Source organism: Macrosteles quadrilineatus, unplaced genomic scaffold (assembly GCF_028750875.1).
Source record: "Macrosteles quadrilineatus isolate MER2022 unplaced genomic scaffold, UCM_ALF_1.0 Scaffold_9__3_contigs__length_116548681, whole genome shotgun sequence".
Lineage (NCBI taxonomy): Eukaryota > Metazoa > Arthropoda > Insecta > Hemiptera > Cicadellidae > Macrosteles > Macrosteles quadrilineatus.
This window is the reverse complement of record NW_026542602.1, coordinates 50,591,526-50,614,621: the sequence shown is the minus strand read 5'-3', so window position 1 is coordinate 50,614,621 and position 23,096 is coordinate 50,591,526. Positions and strand designations below refer to the sequence as shown.

Below are 23,096 nucleotides of genomic sequence, written 5' to 3'. Positions count from 1 at the left end.
TTGTTGCTTCAGTCTAGACCTAGGGGTTGCGTCATAATCAAATAGATCAAATCCATAGGTGATTTGGCGGGATTCGAACCTGGGATCTCAGGGACCGAAGTCTTGTGCTATAACCACTAGACCAGCTCGCACCCTCTAAATAAATAATCCTAAGAATGATTGCATGCTATACATTAATATCTGTTAATCAAAGTCTTAGTTGTCTGATTAATTCACCGAAAACACAGGACTTTTTTGCAAGATGAATAGCTGTGTGAATTTTGATCTTGTGCAATTTCTTCCATATTTAATTTTATAAACAAAACATAACACTGATATTTCCTCCTGATAAAGGGAGGAGGTTGAAGTGAAATGTTGTACATGATTAGGAAGAGGACATTTATCTTTGTACCTACTCTAAAAAAGTCCCATGATAGGACGAAATATCAGTGTTTATGTTTTGCGATGTAACTCTCTGTCTTTTAGCCCGTGGATTCTTAACATTCTCAAGTAAGCTGCCTGAACTCCATCTCCTTTAAAATATCCTAATCAGCCATTTGGCTTTCATGTAAAATGTTTATCGTCAAGTGACATTTGGTAACCCAGTCACCCTCGAAACTTTGAATTCTTTAACCATTACAGTGTCATTCTTTCATTAATTGAAGTTTTATTCTCTAACAGTTTTACATTGTCAACAGGCAGCTCTTCCCGCAGAGTCCGGCTGGATCCATCCAGATTCCAAACACAACCTGTAACACAGGATGAGGTGGAAGAGGCCAAACGAGTCAACGAGGCTTCTAAATCCGCAACAGGTAGGTCTCGCATTACTCACACAAGCATGGTAGTTCCGTTTTCAATCACCTCAACTGTATAAGCACTGGTGTTCGGTCATGGCACTGGATTTTTTTCTCAATGATGGTTATGATTTTTGCTAATGTCTTTTTCCTGGATATTTTCACTGTTAAATATTACTGCTTATCTTTTATCTATCTCTATTATGAAAAGCGGTTTCAGCATTTTTTGATTGTTAATCACATACTGGAGGAATCATCATAATGTAACTTAAAAATGTCATTAAAAGTTCAAGTTTTAAAGTACTTCTTGTAGTTTTTATTTTTTTTCTCCACTGTAATAGTGGAAGGAAGTTATAAATATAGCTGAATAAACTTGTACCTATAGATGTATGAAGAGGTTACATAATTATTTATTTTTTATACATTACAAGCACCACAGTAGTTTACTTTTTTATAACATACATAAGCATACATGGTCGGGATTATTGCTTTAGAGGTGTCTAAAGGCAGTTGATCACGATAAATGATTTTCTCTACAAATCACTAACACAGTTTATCAATCTTACTACTTAGTATCTCATTATTCAAATTCAATTTAAAAAAATGTTGTGCCAACATGTACTGACCAAGTCGATATTGGAAATTACTTTACCTGTCTGTAAGCAGTTAATCAGGATAATGATTTTTATAACGAAACAACCAACACAACGCCGCCTTACAGATAATCGTAGTTGAATTTTCCCGTTAACGTGTATTATTAGTTTTTCAAATTTTGTGGTCAACAATCAATACAATCAATAGCCTTTTGCCAAAAGAAATGTCAAGTTCCTTACAAACCTAAATCACAATATCCTCACTCAGTTTTGATTGCACATTGTTCCACACGGTCGTTGGTAGCACCTATCTGTATATCTCCCAGTTTCACTCACTTGTCCTCGCATGATCTTCTCTGGTTGTTGTGGCTGACTGGTTGTTGTCTAAAGCCGAAGACGACGATCCAAACGACCCCAGCAAGTTGAGTCTGGCCGAGAGAGTGAGACTGTTCAACGAGAAGACGGTGAATTGTCGCTTCAACCCGCGCAGTCAGCGACACAAGACTCAGCCAATCACACCCGAGGAGCTGGAGACCGCTCAGAAACTGACTCCCATGGCCCGGTCCGCCTCCTCTGTGCTAGGTGTGCATCAGTGCATGTAGTAGACCATCTGATCCCTGTTTTTGTGTTTAAAGGAACATACAGTAGAACTCAAATTATCTTATGCAGAAAGAATTGTAATAACTGAAAACCACAATAATGAGAATCGTTAAAGAAGGCAAAAGCTGTGATCGTGGCAAAATCAAAAATTCCTCCCACGGTCTTGTTGACATCATCATAGTCTCACGGGATGACAGAAACATCGTCATTGTTTTCCGTGATCGCGGTCAAACCTTGAACATCTTCCGCAGTCTTAGAGACATCGTCTTCATCTCAGACGTTGTCAGAAAATCATAATTGACCACTGTGATTGTGGCGAAAGCGTAAATTTTTCGATCCTAAAATCTTTGATATTAAATTAAATAAACTCTAATTTCTATAAAATCAAATTGTATCAACAATTGTTATCATCCGAATGTGGAGCGGTCTAAATCGTTTAAGAGAATTGGAGTTCTACTGTAGTTAAGTGAGACACTCAACAGTGTGTGCTATTGTTTGAAATTCAATTTATTCGTTTAGTTTTGGTTAGTGAGTTTCTGTAAAGAAGACGCTAGCTCACAATGAGTCATTCTTTCAGTTTGACTTTGTTAAATTGGCATATTTAAAGTATGAGTAATTATTAATTAACATCAGTGCACTCTGTCGGTGTCTCAACTCAACTACAGCCATTTTGATTCTAAAGTGGCGACTACTTTATGGTGAAGGAATGTCTAGTTGTATAGTCAAGGATCGTAGCATGATGCATGTATAATGTATCACTGGTGTGTGTTTTGGATCTTAAGAACTCTCTTGCATGAATATCTTCCTTGAGAAACAATGTTTTACATTTAGGGTTCAGTGATGTTTTTCTAAATTCGTTAGAGATTTCTCGGTGAAATTTTATGTTTTTATAGTTAAGTGATTGTCGGAATCTCTTTGACACTCGATACATCATTAACAGGTTTAGTAAAATGTTTACATTAAGTTATAATGTTTAAAATAGAAGTGTTGTAAAATAATTTCTCAAATGGCACATTTCATCATTGATGACATTATTGCAATACAATGCTTTTAGTGTGTTCAGGTCAGAAAATGGTTCAAATACATTTACATCTTAGTCATTTAACCAGATAAAATAGACTAGTTATTCTAGATTTTAGACCTGTAGTATTAAATGGTAGCCAGTTTTATCAAAAAGAAAATAGGTGATTTGAGCAACTTAAAAGAGCGTTTTTCTGTTAAAGTTCTGTTTTCCCTCTCTATGACAAAAAATATAGTTCACCACACGGGCAAAAAGTGACTTTTTAACCCTCGCACATTTTCCGACCTCGGCTTCGCCTCGATCGTAAAACTTGACCTAAGGTCAAAAAGAGTCACTTTAGGCCCTAGTGATGAAAAATACTATTTTTAGTCAAAGAACATACTATACCTTGCATGTTGATTTAAACAGTAATTTTATAACCTAAACTCAACATATTTTGCTCAAATAAATTGATAAACTACCAATCTTCTCAAATTTTGGATGAATCAAATAATTAATTGATTAATTAATTCATCCAATAACCCGTAACACAGAGAATTTTTGGGTTTTTGTAAATAATAAAATTGACAATTTCAATTTTGTTGTAACAGTACTTAAATGGGCTGATGAATGATGGATTGTTGTTACTAACTGTAACTGGGTATTATTTTCTGTACAAACCAATTAATTCCGTTGTGACATAACCTAATATAGAACCTTTTTGTTGGTTGATAACCTGTCAATTAATTGAAGTGTTAATTTTATGTGTTCAAATAAACTAGTACAGTAGTAGATGTTTGTGTGTGTATAACGTCAGTATTTATTTTTTTTTATGTCCAAAAATCTGATATTTAAATACCCAAAGTAGTATTCTCTATTCAGTTAATGTTTTTTGATGTTTCATGTAAGTTAACCATTTTGATCCTAGTATTGTAAAATATGCAATAAACAATTCAGATAATAAGTACGATCCAGTTTAAGACATTGTAGACATTGCAGCTTAGACAAATTAGCAGACACTTTTTTATTTTTATTTACATAATCTTTGTTCTTATTTTACTGTTTTGTACTCCTGACACTATTCTGTCATTATTGTAAAATATTGTGTTTCTTGTCCAATAATGAATAAATAGCTCTTTGTAAAACATTATAACAACTATTTTTAGAAGTTTTTTTTTTTTTTTTTTTTTTTTTTTTTTGTAAGTTAAGTAAAGCTTAGAATGCGGGTATTGTGTCTTTAACAAACAAAATCTTAACAAAAATATTCTACTACGTATATATTTCTCAAGCTATTTACTAAACCATACTTTTGTTTCTTTTACAGTGTCTGGAATTCTGAAAAATCTCTCGGAGAAGAATCTTGGACCAAAACCAAAGCCTTCGCAAGAAAGTGATGAAGATTCAGAATCTGTGAAGGAGCCCTCGTCTCCTCTGAAGAGAGGTATTCTAAAATCTCCGTCTAGAATCCCTAAACCCGACGTTGTCGAGGACAGTGAGACCTCTTGTCTAAGAAGTGTTTTGAAGAAGGAAAACAAAATATCCGAGCCCGACAGAAGAAGTAAGGATTTGCATTCAATACTCAAAGTATCCAAGGATAAAGAAAGTTCGTCAAGCGAAGAAACAGAAACTGACAGCGAAGATGACAAACCCAACGCTAATTCAGACCTGATAGATTTACTGCATAAAGTCGAAGCTCAAGCGAGAGGCGAGAGAAAAGCGAACGAGTCTCCGGAGAAGAGAAAGTCTTTGATTTTAAACAACAACAACAAGCCGGACGAGTCGGATAAGATGATGAATATGAAGAATTTGGACCAAGGGAAGGAAAATTATGACGTGACAAGAAGAATTCGGAGAAAAAAAGACTGTGGGGAGTTGTCTGGTGAAGACAGTTCGTCGTCTGGCGGGAGAGAAGTGAGGAAGATCATCGGAAATGAAGCGGTCGCTCGGAGGAGACAAGCAGGGCTGGCCAAAGAAGCCGCGGAAAGGTAGGGAACTGCTTCTTATACAAAACTGTCCTGTAGAATTGATTATTGAATACTAGAGTAGACATCCCATCTAATATAGATCTCTTTTTTTATTGAAAAAGAACATAGTGGAGTAAGCTAGTCACAGAATGTGTTAGTGTCTCAAATTCAATTTCCTATCTTATTTTTTTTTCTGACATGTGACAGTTGATCACAACAGTTGCTATAGCTCAAGACAAACACCAACAATAACTGGTTTGTTTGTGGGATTTTGTTGTTGGGTTGTTGATGGCAATAACTTGGTAAGCCAGATTAACTTGGTAAAAAATGTTGTGAGTTTGTCAGAAATCAGCACAATCTGCCGGTGGCTCATCAACTACGACGATGGGATGTCTAGCTGTATGGTGAATTCAAGGCTTGCAGTAGGTATATGGTGAATATGTATTGTTAGACCTGGCACACGGCAGTGTAAACGTCATCATTTGCAGCAATTAACAATCTCGGTTGATGTTATATTTCTCTCACACTAACACCATATTGTAACTAAGTAGCAGATTAATAGGTGGCAATGAGAGAGAAATGAAAAAAAAAACTTTAAATTTACGTATATATTGATCAAAATCAGTCCGGGATGGTTCAGTTTTTAAAGTCCGTTGTCGGTTTTGCCCATAAACACTAAATCCAAGAATTGATAGAAAATGTCGGGTTTCAGTTTAACAATCAATAATTTTGTCGAGATCGTGGGGGACAATAATGATGTCCTCGGGATAGTGCAAGATGTACATGATTTGAAGGAGACAATATGATTATATCTGGGCATCGTCGGGATTTATATATTTTTGTCGCAATCGCAAGAGACAATGATCTCGCTATCGCAGGAGATGCTCTCAGTTTTGCTATTACTTGATACAGATTTTGCAGCAATCTCGAGAGATGGTGATAATGTCTTTGTCGTGAGATATTGATAATTTAGTCGCGACAGCAGGAGATTATCTCTATAGTGCAGCGATCACAGATTCCATCTTATTATGATGATATAATGATAAATTCAAACTAAACTAATTTTATGGTTACTAAAATTACTGGTACTGCTTTTATTTTTATTTTTTATAAAAGTCAGTACAATTTTAACAGTTTAGCTAGAAATAGGGTTTGCTTACTCAAATATAACAGCAATAAGCGTTAAATTTAAAATTTATTGGACAATTAGTATTGAAAACACATATTTCTCAGTAAAATTTTTTTGTCACAATCACTAACGTCAATTGAAATGGTAGGTTGCTGCCAAGTACAAAATATTTCAATGTGTTAAAACATGAGTCATGATTTCTAACTTATTTATATTTACACCCTTCAATTTTCTTAATACCATTTCAAATGAACTGTGATACCCAAGCACAATAAATGATTCCCAACTGGCCTTTCTAACAGGGCTCTGGAAATTTATTGGAAGTAGAGTACAAATCGTACATAACTTAATAGGTTCGTTGACACTGAAAAACCAGACCAAGGCTGTTGATATCTAGTGTAGTTGAGACATTTGAGAAACAAACAAACAAACAGATAATCAAACAGCTTCTGGTACAAACAATATGGCCAGGTGGTCAAGGCAAACACAATACACCGTCTGTTTTATGTTACGTATCACTGGCTATTGTATTCCTTCCTGCTTGAAGAATCTTTAATTGATGTGGGAGTAATTATTATTTACTGTTTGTGGTATTGGAAACTTCCTTTAATCCCGTATGTCTGAGACTTAAACATGCATATGTAAACATAAGTAGATATATTCATGTCACTTCTGGGCCAAAAAAGGAGCCACTCAAAAATTAAATGAATTTTCCTATTTTTTTATACAATATGCTATATTTTTTACCCTTTTAGGTCAATTTCTAACATATTCATATTTTTCTAGAAAAAGTATACAATTTTGATGAAATTTTCATGAATATGTCTATATTTTACATACAATTGACTACAAACTGAAATGTTTTTAAAAACAAGTAAAATTTTAAAATTTTTTATTCAAATATTCTAAATATTTTATTTAAATTATTGTTTTTGTAAATAATATTTTTCCTATTTGAGTTATTCAAAATTTATTAAAAGTATTGAATTTCTCAGAAAATTCTAATGATATTTGATGTATTACAAGTCCATATTTCATTTTAAATAATTTTAAACTTAAACATGAAATGTTATCAAAAATGATAATCTTAAGATAAGAAGATAAGTATTGATTTAAATTAAAAATAAATGTCACCAATGAAAAGCTTGTTAAAAATTAGTGCTATTTCATATATTATACATTTCTGTATGATTAAAGATAATGTAAGAATCAACAAAAACAAATTGTGTTGTAAATATAATCTTATTGAAGGAATATTAGTCTATGGCCTAATTTGTTTGATTGATCTTTTGATGAAAATAAGTGATTGAATAAAATAATAACCAGTTGAATGTTAGTAAATTGCAGTGTGGATTAAAATAATTATTTTGATTTATCTAAACTAATTGAAAAGTATTTTATAATTAATGCTTAAAATGTATAATCAATGCTTAAAATCTTATGCTAAATAGTTACTGAATGAAACTAGCTGATTTAACAAAAAAAAGTGCCAAGTCATTACATCAGCTAATTTGGGTGTGGTTGATTTTCTACATTTATTCTCATTCTGTTTTATGAAGAAATACTTAAAATAAGAGTTTATTGATGGTAAAAGCTTATTATTTATTAATTGAAGATTAAGTATAAAGAAGATTAACTATGAAAATTGTGAAACTATCGTGTTGTGAAGTGAAATGTGTTTGAAGTGTTCATCACCATATTTGGATTTTTCAAGTGTTTTTAACTAATATTTTAATAAGTAAAAGTGATTTATTGAACTATTTATAGACTATTTTTATTGTTTGTAATCATAACTTGTTTATAAAACAATCAGAATTTTCAAGTTCAAGTGATTGCTGCTTTGTTTGATAGTTTTTTGCCAAACCATATGATATTCAAGGACAGTGTGCTTCTAAAGCACGCTTTGATAAATCTGAATTGTACAGTAAATATTTTGTGTAGAAAAATTTAAGTGACTGTGCTGTTTTATTTGACAGTTTTTTTTTTTGCCAAACCAAATGATGTTCAACGAAAGCGTGCATTGAATGCACGCTTTGATAAATCTGAAATGTTCAGTAAATATTATTTGTTTATGTTTGTGTGAGTTATTTTGAATTCCTATTCAGTAATTTAACTGTTAATATCGAAGGTTTCAACTTATTATTCGATTGTTAGTATCGAATGAAATTTTTTGAAATATATTGTATGTTATAACTTGAGTGTTTTTAAACCAATCTTAACCAAATTTGAAACATACACTCATTGAATATTAAAGAATGTTTTTGACTTATGTTAAGGGTAGTTTCATCCCTTATTTTGTATTTTATTTATAAAAATGTAAAAAATTATTGAATAATTCTAAAACTTAAAAATTATGAAAATTATGTTTAAAATCAATGTTTTTACTAAAATTTTCCAATTTAGGGTGAACTACCCTTAAACTAAAAACCTTAATAACTTCTTTGTTTTTAAAGATATTTTCATGAAATTTGGTATGATATATCTATAAGGTAAGTACAAATTTATTAAATAATAAAATTTAAAATATTTATTTCTTGTGACCTTGAAAATCAAAAATTTTTATTTATTAATATTTTTTTATGAAACAAATTTTAAATTAACAATAGTAGTCTCATTATTCATAAAATATAATAATATTTTGAAAAATATGTCAAAAAGTAGTAAATAAATGGTGGTTTTATAATAATTTTATTTGATTTCAGTTATATCATTTTTAATCACATTATACTCTAATAATCTTTCAGACACAACAACCACATAGCAATTAGTTTTACTAGCAACAGTTATATCATAATCAAAATCCATATTTATAATAATATCATTCTTTGAACCAGAAATATTAACAGGAGTTTTTGTTGTATCAATCACATACAATGGTCTATTTTCAATGAATTCTGTTGGATCATAATACATTTCACTATTGTTATAATAAACCTTTTTATAATCTTGATACATTTGATATACAATTCTAAATTTTCCATTATTTATATCTAGATTCATTAATTCATCAGGATAATAGTGACCATTTAATTTTACTCTAATATTTTTAATATACATACTATCAAATTTTGAAGTGTCATATAATTGATCATTAGTTCTACCTTTTTGAAAACTAATTATTATAAATTTTGGATTATAGATGTTTCGATAAATATTTGTTATATCAAAACTAACTGTTTTTCCAGTTATTGTCTTTTGTTCAATACATTGCCAATGATTAAAGTGAAATAGTATTTTTTCTTTTTTAGTTATTTCATTAATATATTGAATTTTACTTGTAGTTTTATACTCAATTATTGGAACTCTAATAAAAAAGTCATCAATAATTACTTTTCCAACACCTGGTAATGTAGTATCATCAAAAGTTCCATCAACTTTTTTAGTTTTCCATCTAAAAATAGCATCATTATCTTCAGATCTAACAAAACATATATTGAATCCTCCTTTGTATATTGGAACATTAACATTTTCAAAGAAACCTAATCCAAAATGTGATAGATTACCCACAGCTTCAAATGTTTTTTTGAAATCTGATTGAAATCCATTACAAATGTTGGATACTGCTTCTGTTTTTGAATAAGTAACAGTACCTTTTATTGTACTCAATTGTCCAGGATATTCAATTTCCTCAATTAATTTATTATGTTTTCTAATTTCAATTTTTGAAAATAAGAATGGTATAAAATTATTAATCAACTTTACATTATCTGTAGCACTATAGTCTTTATCATCAGATTTTTTTAATGATCCTGAAATATAAAATTGAAACTTAGATGAACAAAATCCATCACCAAAATCAATATTAAATTCAGTTTTTTTGTTTGGTTCATTCAAATGTAGTTTAGATAAAGGATAAAAATTTTTATATTCAGCTCTTTCAATTTCATAAGTATTAGCCATTTATTAAGGAAAAATTTATGAAAAAATATGGAAAGAAAAGGGTTTTTTAAAACAAGTAAAATTTTATTAATTTTGAATTTTTATCAACTGAAATCTATTTAATCAACTGAAAAATGTTTAATCAACAGTATCATAATCATTTTTATCTTTAAAATATTGAATTTCTTTAACATTATCAACAATAAATTTAGCAGATAAGTTTTGGTTTTCAATAAGTAATTCCCAATCCAACATATATTTGTATTCTTCAATAAAGTTTTGAGATAATGTTTGGTATTTACAAATCAAATCAATATGATCTTTTAACTGATAATTTATGTATTCAGTAATAATCTTTTCATTCAAAATTTGATATTTAGCAATTTTTTCCCAATTCAATTTATTTTGAAACAATCTAATCATCTCATCATTCAATTCATATTTTTCTGAAATAATATCCCAATCTTCATTGGTTAATAGAAATTGGTTTCTGATAATGAAATAATCAAATGAATTATATAGAGCCATTTATTAGGAGGAAATTTTTGTAAAACTACTTTTCTTTGAATTACATATACAACATTTTGCTTTAACCATATTTTTATTTTTTAATTTTATTGTTTGAATGTCTTTAGAATTGGTTTTTTGTTTACATTTAAGACAGTAAATAAACTCCATTTATATAGTAAAAATTATTGATCTTCTTGGTTTTCTGTATTAAGTTTATCTTCTAATATTTGTGCTAATCCAGCAGTTACTAATCTTATTTTTTCAGCAAGTTTATCTTCAAGTTGTTTTTCTAAATCTTCAACATACATTTTTAGATTAAATAATGAATTAACCAATTCATTTAAATCCTGTTTAGTTTTTGAATGATCATTACCAACCTTAATAATAGAATTTAAAACTTCATTTAACTCAGATTTTATGACAACATCATAGTCGTTAATGCTTGGTTTTACATTAACAATCCTTCTAGAATTAATACTTAAATAATTTTTGGATAGACTAATAGCATTAACCAAATTATTAGTTTTCTTAATATGGTTTTTTAAATCCTTATTAATATCATTAAAAATGGAATTTAATTTTGAATTAATATAATCATTTTTTACTTCAATTAAATCTTTTTTCTGTCTACCAAATAGATCAAATATATTTAATGAATCCATATTTATTAAGAATTAATTTATTGATTATGTTATCAAATCTTATATTTTTATTCAACTCATTTAATACAAAAACACACAAATGACCACATATAGGTGGATCATTATAATTTTGAATTTGTGAATCATTAAAAAATATATTGTCTTTTCCTAAATATTTAACAATTTCCTTAAAAGGTTTATTAACAATTTTTCCATAAGAATCAAAGTAATATTTAATTTTATCTTTTTTATAATAACATATCCAATGAGTTCCATTACCAGAAAAAGAATCTAAATTGACTACACCACATTCAAATTTATTAACAGTTTTTGGAAGCATATCTCTCATAAAAACACCTCTAAAATTCTTAATATTTTGACATAATTTTTCTAAATCAGCTAAAGTCAATGGGTTGAAATTTTTTTCTTAACATATTTTAATGTTTTTTCATCTAATCCAGATCCTTTTACATTAGCTAATTCTTGATCTAACCAATTTATAAATTCTCTAAATTTTGGAATAACATTGTCTTTTACTACTTTAGCTCCTCTTCTAACTTTTGGTGTTAAACTATTTATGCCAGGAATATAATCAGCAACATTTAATATTTCATTTAATAAACCACCATCTTTTATTTGTTTAAGTTGATTGTAAGAAAATTCAAGTCTTAATCCAGTATTTAATTTTTTATGTTTTTCTAATTTATTCAATTGTCTTTTAGTTAATAATAATACATCATTACCATTTTTAAATTGATCTATTTCAAATTGTATAGTCAAATTTTTATTTTTCTTAAAAGAAGATTTAATTTTAGATTTTTGATAATCAGTTAAATTTACCTTAACTTTCTCCATTTATATAGGTTAAAATTTTAATCCTATTTCTAATCCCATTCCAAATTTTCTTTTTAACCACATAGCACCTGATGTTGGTAAAGCAACTAATCTTTCACCTATATCATGATCACTAGATGTTGCTATATCCCATGCTTTATCTTGTAATATTTTATCAGCAATATCATTTCTAGATTCTGTATCTTTATGATCTCTATAAAATATATCATGTTCTTTAGCAGCTTTATCTAAATCATTTATTCCAGGATCACCTCTTTTTAATCTTTTTTGTAGCTTAGTTCCAGGTCCTAGATATTGAAAACCAGGTACATGCAATTCAAATGGTAAATTATTTATAAAATCATTTAATAATCCTGAACCTATAATTGGTGATGTTATAGTTGGTAATATTCTTTTTAAATATTTTATACCATCAGGTTTTTCAATTAATTCATCTAATTTGTTTGAAATAAAATCTTTAATAGCCCTTTTTTCATTGATAAAGTTATTATTTCCAGCTTTTTCTTGAGCATATATATAATTGATTATACTTTCTAATTTGTTTAAATCATCAATATATCTGTATTCAATTTTATTTTCTGAATATTTTCTTATACCAGATCCTTCAATATTTCCTTTAGAATCCCAAATAAATTTAATCAAATTCATATATTTATTACCTTTACTTGATTTTGGTTTTCTAGTACTTGGATCATTATTTTTATAAATTGAATCTGTTTCCCATAAAATTTTTGAGTAATTATTTAAATCATCTTGACTATATAAATTATCATCTGGTTTGTCTTTATATGTCAATAATCTCCATAAACCTTGAGTGCCAGTATATGTTTTACCATTAACAAGTAAATCATCATTATCAATTACTGTTATTTTATCACCAATCATAAATGATTTTTTATGTTTATCCCAATACAAACCAAATTTATCATCTTTTGCTCTAGGTAAATATTTTTGTGCAATTGGACCAATGATTTTATTTAATATTTGAGGTGAAACAATATTTGGATCTATAAATGTTGATTCTTCTTCAATAATTTGTTCTCTTATTGGTCTAAATGGAGTACTTGAAGGTAACATAAATTCTTCTTCAGATTGTGGTATTGATATGTTTGCAAATTGATTAACAATAGGTACTAAATCCATTAAATTTTTATTTTCATTTAAAACATCACCAATTTTATTTTCTACTTTACCAATTGCAGATGTTATTGGTTCATATGCTTTTTGTTTAATTTGTTCATAATTTTCATCAATTTTAATCTGATTTTTAAATTCTTTTATTAATTTTTTTTCAATTTCATCTAACATCTTAGCCTTGTCGACAGTTATGTTATCCATTTATTAAAAGAAAAAATATGTTAACATAAACATAAATGATGTTAAGATAAACATAAACCATGTTAACATAAACATAAACTATGTCGATTAAGCACAATCAACACTACACTAATGATTAATATAAATAAAACAAAAATAATAAGTAAATCTAAAAATAAACACAAACACATCATTTTTTATTTTCTGTAAATTTAATAAAAAAAATAAACACTAAAGATAAGGCAAATATTATTATAACAAATATTTTATCAACAATTAAATCAAGCATACACCACATTTATTTAGAAGAAAATTTTATATTAGAAAACTTATTCATATATTTTCCTTCATTTGCTTTAATATCAAATTCATAGTTAAAAATCCATAATTTTCTTTCCAACAATCATTACAAATATCCTTAAATTCATTAAATGACATATCAGAACCTACAAAATGATCAAAAATTTGTTTTACATAATGATTATTTTGCTTAAAAATACATAACATATTTAAATTATTCCTTATTAATTTAATGTCAACTTTTGAATAACATTGTGAAAGATAAATACATGATATGTTTTTATGTCTACCCATTACAAAATACTCTTTTATTTTATCTTGATTTTCTAAAATACAATCATCAAAAACAATTAATGAATTTGGTTTACAATCATTTAATGAAATTATATCTTCACATGAACCAAAGAAATTTGCAACTTTTTTGTTAATGTTCATTTCAATATTTTTAAATCTATGTTGTAGTTTTATATATGCAGGCTGCTCTAATGATTTACTAAAAATATATAAATTTGTGTATGGTATCAATCTTTTATAGATAAAATTTAATAGTAATGTTGTTTTACCAGAACCACTTGATCCTATTATTAACAATCTAATTGGTTGATTATTCTTGATTTTTTCATCATATGTATCAAATTTTATCTTATTTTTTTCCTTTAAAAATTTTTCCATTTAAATAAGATGAAATTATTTAAAATTATAGGCAATTCTTCAAAGATTGAACTAAGATTAGAACATCCAATTCATTTAGATGGAAATTATAGTATTGGTCTTTGTGGATTTTATTCAGATAATTTTATATTAAATGTACCAAATGATTATAAAAATATATATGGTTTTAGTATTATTGATCAAAACAAAACAATTGATCAATATTTTAATATAAAGAAAGGATATTACACCTTAGAAGATATAAAAAAATTATTTACAAAAAGTTTAACAGAATTTAAAAATAAATATGATAAATTTAATGAAAATGAATTTTTATTAGAAAACAATGGTCCTTTTATTGTAATAAAATCACCTGTTAAAATTATAGTCACAGCTTTCATAATTGATCTATTAGGGTTAAAAGATGAAATGATTGAACCAAATGTATTAATAAAGGGAATAAAATTACCAAAATTAAGACCTTTTGATGTTATTGAAATCCATTGTAATTTAGTTGAACCTAGCATTGAAAATCATAAAGATCATTTACATTTACATAGAGAATCTGAAATTTTATATTCTTTCTTTCCAAATATTGAATATGGTTTAAAGATTAGTGAAAAGCCAAATGAAATTAATTATGTTCCTTTAAAAAATATAAATAAAATTCAAAATATTAAAATTACTATTCAAGATAATGAAGGAAATTTATTGAATAATGAAAATGTAAGATCGATTGTGTATTTAAAATTAAAAAAAGAATCTTCTATATAAAATTAGATTTAAATGATTAAAAATATAAGTTTATAAAGGTTTAATTATCAAATAAACTATTGAATTTATGGAATTTATTAAGATGTAAGTCACTAAAATTGCAACCACTTTAATTGATTAAAAAAACAAGTTTGTAAAGGTTTATTTAAGGTTTAATTATCAAATAAATTATTAAATTTATGGAATTTATTAAATATTTGACGCGTCGCAAAAATCGCGACGCGTGAATAAATGATAAAAAATGAGTTTATAAAGGTTTAATTATTAAATAAACTATTAAAAAATATGAAATTTATCAAAAATATTAAAGTTTTTTATATCATAAAAATCTTGAAGTAGATTAATTGATTAAAAAAACAAGTTTGTAAAGGTTTATTTAAGGTTTAATTATCAAATAAATTATTAAATTTATGGAATTTATTAAATATTTGACGCGTCGCAAAAATCGCGACGCATGAATAAATTATAAAAAATGAGTTTATAAAGGTTTAATTATTAAATAAACTATTAAAAAATATGAAATTTATCAAAATTATTAAAGTTTTTTATATCATAAAAATCTTGAAGTAGATTAATTGATTAAAAAAACAAGTTTGTAAAGGTTTATTTAAGGTTTAATTATCAAATAAATTATTAAATTTATGGAATTTATTAAATATTTGACGCGTCGCAAAAATCGCGACGCGTTAATAAATGATTAAAAATGAGTTTATAAAGGTTTAATTATTAAATAAACTAGTAAAAAATATGAAATTTATCAAAATTATTAAAGTTTTTTATGTCATAAAAATCTTGAAGTAGATTAATTGATTAAAAAAACAAGTTTGTAAAGGTTTATTTAAGGTTTAATTATTAAATAAACTAATAGATTTTATAGAATTTATTAAGAAATAATCAAGTCACTAATATTGTGACTTGTTTAAATAATTAAAAATATAAGTTTATAAAAGTTTTAAAACTAAATAATATAGAGTTTGAAGAAATAAATTATAAAAATGATAAATGTAAATTATATAGTTCTATTAAAAATGATATAAAACAACTTAATAAAAGAGAAAGAATTTAATAAATTGGAAAAAAGTAATATACCTATAAATTGTAATAATTCAACTATAAATATTACATATTAATTATATTTTGATCATTTTCTTTAAAACTATCTTTAACATATTTTAAAACTATATGTAAAAATGGCATAATACAAAAATTAAATGTTAAGTGATAAACATAATATTGGTTGTACTTAAAAAGATAAACTAAATGTTTATTTGATATTTTTGTTTTATATAAATATAATTTTTGATCATTTTTACTATTTATTAATTCTTTTGGTATAATTATTATTTCCATTTATTAAAAATATTTTTTAATAAATTCTTTAATTTTAGTTCTATATGGTTTTAAATTTTTATCTTCTTTATTCTGATATATATTATAATTTTTATATCTAAATAAAAATATTTTACCATAAGTCATATTTGGATATAAATATATTATTTGGTTATCATTTATATTTAAAACTTCTTTTGGTATAATTAATGCATGTGGTTGATCGCTCATTTAGTAATATTTTTATGTCCCCAAGGTAATGTATCTACTCTATTTTCACATACAAATCTTTTATTATCTTTATTACTTAAAGCTAATTTGTTAATTCTCACTGTGTATAATTCATGTTTAAAACTTCTAATACATGTCATCTCTCTATATTGTTCCACATCATCAAACAAACATTTCTTAAAATCATTCATATTAATTGACTTATTTACAACACTTTTCTTGATTCCTTTACATTTAACTGGATTTTTCTTATCAAACTCATAACTGTATAGCTTTGATCTTAATCCACAATATTCTTCTAAAATTTCACCATTTAATTCATCTTTAAATTTTCCAATTACTTTTTTATTCTTTTCATTAAAACATTCATGATCTTTCTTATAATCACTTGTATCGAAATCATTTATATTTTCTTTAATAATTTTATAAGGATCTTTCTTTAATTCCACAAAGTAACTATCAGTGTCCATATATAATAGTTTTATATTTGGATCAAATTTCTTCAACTTTTCATAATAAAATTCATACATCAATAGCTTTGATAATTCTAAAACTGAAAATCCTATATAAATTGGTTTATCAAATTTTACTTTTTCTTTAATCATGTGAGAAGCAATACAATCGGTATCAAATATCTTAAATGTTTTAAAGTTTGGTTTTTTAGCTAGTTTTAATGAATATTCTTCATTACCTAATTTTATATCACATCTATTTCTAACATTTTCCATTGTTTTGCCAAATACGGAATTATTCATTAATTTGAAGAAGTCTTTTTCAAAATCTGACTTTGATTGAGCTCTTAATTTTGTATTCAATTGAATATATTTTTTCATATAATTGTCTTGATCAAATGCAATCACTCTATTGACTCTTTTTAATTTTAATCCTTTTTTTAAGTAATATTTTAAGTTTCTTGAATGAACCACATAGTCTTTTTTATTAAATAATGTAGTACAAAGCTTATTATTATAATGTTCAGGAGCTAATGGTAAATCCTTGTGATTATCATGTAATTCCTTTGGATATTCTAAATCAACATCTAAAATATAACCATAATCAGCATTTTCATCTAATTCTAATATAGTTTCTTTCCATTCATCAGTTGTATATACATTTGGATTCATCCATTTAATATCTTTATATGGTAGTTTTTGACTTAAGGCCCATCCATATAAATTGTTCGCATCTACATATAACATATAATTTTCAGGTTTATTAGGATCATAATTTTTGGTATATTTGTTATTTGCTTTACAATACCTTGTAACACATTGAGAAATTCCACCTCTTATACCTTTTTCAATCATCAAATACATATCATAATCACTTATCAATTCTAATTCTATTTTTGTTAATTTTAACATAGAGTCCCATGCTAATGATGGTGATGTTAAATAATGTGCAGGATCTAATTGATAGTTCTTTAAACAAACTGATCTAAAATTTTCAAATATATCAGCTAATAGCATCACATCTTGAATATTGTATAAATCAGAATAATTTCCTAATGTTTTAACTTTTAATTTATTCCAAACTTTTAGATAGTATTTATAATCATCATCACTAATATTTTCATCGGTTAAAGAACTATAAAACTGTGCTTTATCTAATATTTTATCATAATTTAATTTTTCAATATCATCTATAAACTCATAAGGAAATATACCTTTAGAAGATAATATTTCAAATGTTTCATCATCTTTTTCAATTATATCAATGTTTTTTATAAATTTAGTCAAGTGTTTAAATTTTTTCAGATTTTTAGCTAACTTATCAATTGATGAGTTCATAAATCTAAACGTATCTACAAATGAGAATTTTACAAATTTTCTAGGTTTATCATCTTCAAATTCATAACCATATCCTGAATTTACTGAATAATTTATATATTTTTCATCAGTATTTGCTATTAAATCAATTTTACCATATTTTTTAGCTAATTCTTTGATAAACAAATGTGTATCATAGTTTGAACTATTATGACAAAACACAGGTATATTTTGTGGAAATTTTAGATTTAAATTACAACTTGAATGTGCTGCACCTCTAAATTTTCCTGTTAAATGACAGTGATCTCTTACCTTTCGTCTTGTATCATTATCAAAACCACTAGTTTCACAAATATGACAAACACTTGCTTTATGATATTCAATTTCTTCATTTTTAGTTAAACTCATAGGCTTTTTGTTTTTCGAATTATATTTTTTAGCTATATACTTTGAAATCTCATCTAAGTATTCAAATAATTTATTTGGTACATTTTTCATTTCTTCATCTGTTTTTGCTCTATAACAAATTGGTTTATATATTTTATTAGTCACTCTAGAAACTAAATAAATTGTGAATCCATAAGGTATATGTTTCTGAATTTTATTTGTATATGAGTTGTTTGGATTATTTTCACAAGTATTAATCTTTTTCAGAATGCTTTCAAAATCCATATAAATTACAAAAGGATGTTCAAGTTTTTTTACAATAATTTTCAAATTTAACAGTTTCACCAGGAAATGGCAAAATTGGTCGACAAGGTTCAAGAGATTTACAAATTATTAAATGTTCACTTAAATCTTTGTTTTTGTAAAAATGTGTTAAACATCTTCTACAAATGAATTTCTTATGTCTGTTACTTTTAGCGAATTTCCCTATAGGGAAGTAGCTATTACCGTAGGTGGCACGGTAAGACCTAGACCCGGGACCGATTTACTTTTTCATTTTGATGTCCCCAGAGGCCAAAAACACTATTCGTTCAAATTTTTATATATGTATATATATATATATATATATATATAGACTTATATATATATATATATATATATATATATACGTCCGTGAACGCGATAACTTGAGTAATTTTTGTCCGATTTTGATGAAATTTGGTTTAAAGGTGTAAAGCGGGATAAACTTGAATGAGTTCGCGAACCAGCACGATCGGACCATGGGAACGGGGCTTTACGGGGGGTTTTATGGCGTAAAAATTGGTTTTTCTCACTTTTGACCCTCAAAACACAAAATTTCCCAATTTCTCTTTAGACCTTTTTAAAGAGCTTAAAAAAACAAATAATTTAGTATATAAAAGTATTTTTGTTCGAATATTAGTAACGGAGAAAATTAAAAAAATTGTAAATTTAAAATTCCCATGTTATTCTTATGGAGAAAATTGTCAAATGTTGTAGTTTGCTTGTTTATGAATATATTTTGATCAAACTTGGCAAATTTATTTATTTTGTACTAAGCTATCAATATTTTACTCAAAAACACACTTTATTAGTTTCCTTGTAGCAGCAAACCTAGGTACTCGTTAAACCTAATGTTATTAAAATATATTTAACTGAAAATCAATTCAGACAAATGGAAATTCGCTTAGTCGGCAGGTTTGCTGCGGCGGGGGTATTTGTTAATTGAGTAGAAACAAATTTACTTAAATCTGTTATCAAAACATAATGTGAATTATTATCATTTTTTATATACAATAGATCAATATCTAATCTCGCATTGTAATTTTCAGATATTTGTAATGGAACAATCTTTTTATCTTCATCAAATCTGTATACATTAATTGACATGGATAGATAATTATATTTAGAATCAAATGATCTTTTTTCAAATAATTTTATATCTTTTAAACTCATTGGATAATCAAATTCTTTAAAAATTTCATCATTCAAGTAATTTTTATATTGTTTTACTCTATGTGGATGATCAAACTTTTTATCTTCATATTTATCAATAGCACATCTAATTGCATAAATAAAACAATATTCATCTTTATTTTTGAAATTTATACAACACTTTTTATTTTTTATTTCAATTGGTAATTCAACATATGAACCACCATTTAATGAATTATGTTTACTTATTTTTAAATTTAAATCTAAACATCTTTTTAATGACCAACCAGATCCTTTTGATGGTTGATTTAAATTTTCTCTTAATATTATTTTTTTAAATTGATCATCAATAAATTCATCAGTGTTTAATATATCTGAACTTCTTAAAGGATAATACATTTGGGTTTTTTGACTATCACCATTTACTAATTGTCTTTCATATTCACAAGATAATGATAACTGACCTCTTTTATTTTTAAATTCTTGTTTTTCAATCAATTTTTTAATTTCATTTCTTTGTGATTCTAAATATTCAGATATATCTAAATCATCATTTGAATTTGTTAAATAATACTCTTGAAAATAACCTTTTAATGATGACACTTCCTGAATATTTATTACATTTTCCTTTGGAATTGGTTTATTTTTTAAATGATCAGTTAATAATCCAATCAATTCTTTTCTAGTTTTATCTTTTATTTTAATACCATTTTTAATTGATAGATTTTGAATAAATTGTAATGATCTATATTTTAGATTATTAGGATTTTGTTTGATATTATTTAATCTTTTAATTAGTTCATCTCTATTTAAATTGTCAACATTTCTAACAGATAATTTGTTAGCAATTTCTTTTAATTTTTCACTGTTAAATAGTGAATAATTTGTTGGATCATATGACTTCTTTAATTCTTTTAATTGATCCAAATTTTCGTTTTGATAATCAACTATTTTATTTTGTTTACACCAAAGTTTTAAGTTATTAACTTCAGTTTCATATTTAGTTTTATTTTCAAAATGTTTCTTTGAATTATAATGTCTATTATAATTTTTAGATAATATATTCTTATTACAATAAGGGCATAATATATTTTTATTTGTACGCTCCATTTATTAGAAGAAAAATGTGCACGATTTATTAAGAATAATTTTATTTGAAAAAATTATTGTTGTAAAATATAAATATTAAGATAAATATTTATGTGTTAATTTAAAAACTATAAAAGTATTTTAAATAAAACTTAAACTTTTTTAAAACCAGTAATTTTTTTAAATAATACTTTCAAAAATTAATATTATTTTTATGAATTTTCTAATTTATTTATGTTTTTATTATGAATTTTAGTTTGTAAATGTTTTTGAAGATAACTAAGCCATTTTAAATCTCTACCACATTCACAATGGGTTGTGACTCTCATCATTTTTCTAACACATTCAATACAAATTGCAAATTTTTTATCTTTACTATAATAATGTTTATGAAAATTTTCCATATCTTTTGTTTCCTTACAATTCAAACATACTTTTTCACTTTTTTCTTCTACTATAATATTATCATATAACTTTTTTCTATAAATTAAATCACATTCTTTACAATATGAAAGTAATCCATCTTTATATTTTTTATTTTTATAAAAATTATTAATATTTTTTAATTGTTTACACTTTGAACATTCCTTCTCCATTTATATAGTATAAAATTTTACAAATTAGTTTTCTTCAATTCATAATCATAAAAACTACCAAGTATATCTTCATCATTCAAGTCTTTAATACTATATGTAACAGGATTTGTATTATTAATTCTGGAAACAACAAATATTTCTCTTGACCAATTGTTTTTATATTTATTTGAAAAAGTTGATTTTTTGTTTCCTATTCTAACTCTATCATTTATTTTAAATTTAGATTTTGTAATTATTTTTGGTGGGATATATTTAAAAACTGTATTTAATAAATCATTTTCATTTTCTTTATTTACCTCAATTGGTTTCATTTTAATTGTTGAATGATATGAATTATTATATTCTTTAACTATTTCTTTAAGAATATCAATCCATCTAAAATTTTTATTAATTTCAAATAAAACTTTCATTTTTTCATTTTGAGTCCTATTATATCTTTCAATAATACTTGATTTTTCTTCATTTTCTGTATGATACATTTTAATATTATATTTCTTTAAAATTCCATTAAATTCTTTATTTACAAATTCTAATCCTTTGTCTGTATGTAATAAGTTTGGTGGTTTATGGCCAATTTTTATTGAATCTTTAATTATTTGTTCAAATGCTATAGATACATGTTTTCCATCTTTTTTCTTCAATGGTTTTGACCAAACATATTTAGAAAATGTATCAATAACATTCAACATGTATTTATAACCATCATTTTCTTTTTCATAATTTTTCATAATGATTAAATCAGCTGCCCATAAATCATCAATACCTAATGTAACTATTTTTCTTTTTCGAAATTTTTTTCTTATTAGAGCATGAATTTCTTTAGCTTCAATTATTTGATCTTTTTTATTTAATTCCTTTTTTATTATTGGTTTAATTTCCTTTTTAATTATTTTACTTTTATTTGTTTTACAAATTGAACATTTAGTAGCAATTCTAAACAAACCATTCTTCATTTCAACAATTTCTGGATTAATATTTTTAGTTTTCTTCTTACATTTATGACACTGAATAAGTTCTTCCATTTAGATATAAACATTTTATATATAAATGGATATATGTTATAAATGTCGTAATTTTAATAACTTTACAATTATTAAAAATTATATAGGATGTAATATATGTAAAAAAACTATTTCTGAAAAAAAGATTAATAAACGAAAGAATAAGAACAAACATCTTATAAATATTTTAAGAGAATTTAATCATTTTCAACCATATCGCACACAACAATTAATCAATGAAATCTATACATTATGT

General features: G+C 25.6%; 1 protein-coding gene across 4 annotated transcripts in view; it reads left to right on the top strand.

Moving 5' to 3' along the window:
- Positions 1–23,096, top strand: part of LOC129002235 (supervillin) — a 152,799-nt gene that overhangs the window by 52,980 nt on the left and 76,723 nt on the right. For 3 of the 4 annotated variants that reach the window (XM_054429887.1, XM_054429886.1, XM_054429890.1), the window contains 3 exons: positions 678–791; positions 1,757–1,948; positions 4,291–4,951. In XM_054429887.1, the coding sequence (XP_054285862.1) occupies positions 678–791; positions 1,757–1,948; positions 4,291–4,951 (967 nt within the window). The remainder of the gene's footprint in view (positions 1–677; positions 792–1,756; positions 1,949–4,290; positions 4,952–23,096) is intronic. The other variant, XM_054429889.1, reaches the window with a different exon arrangement.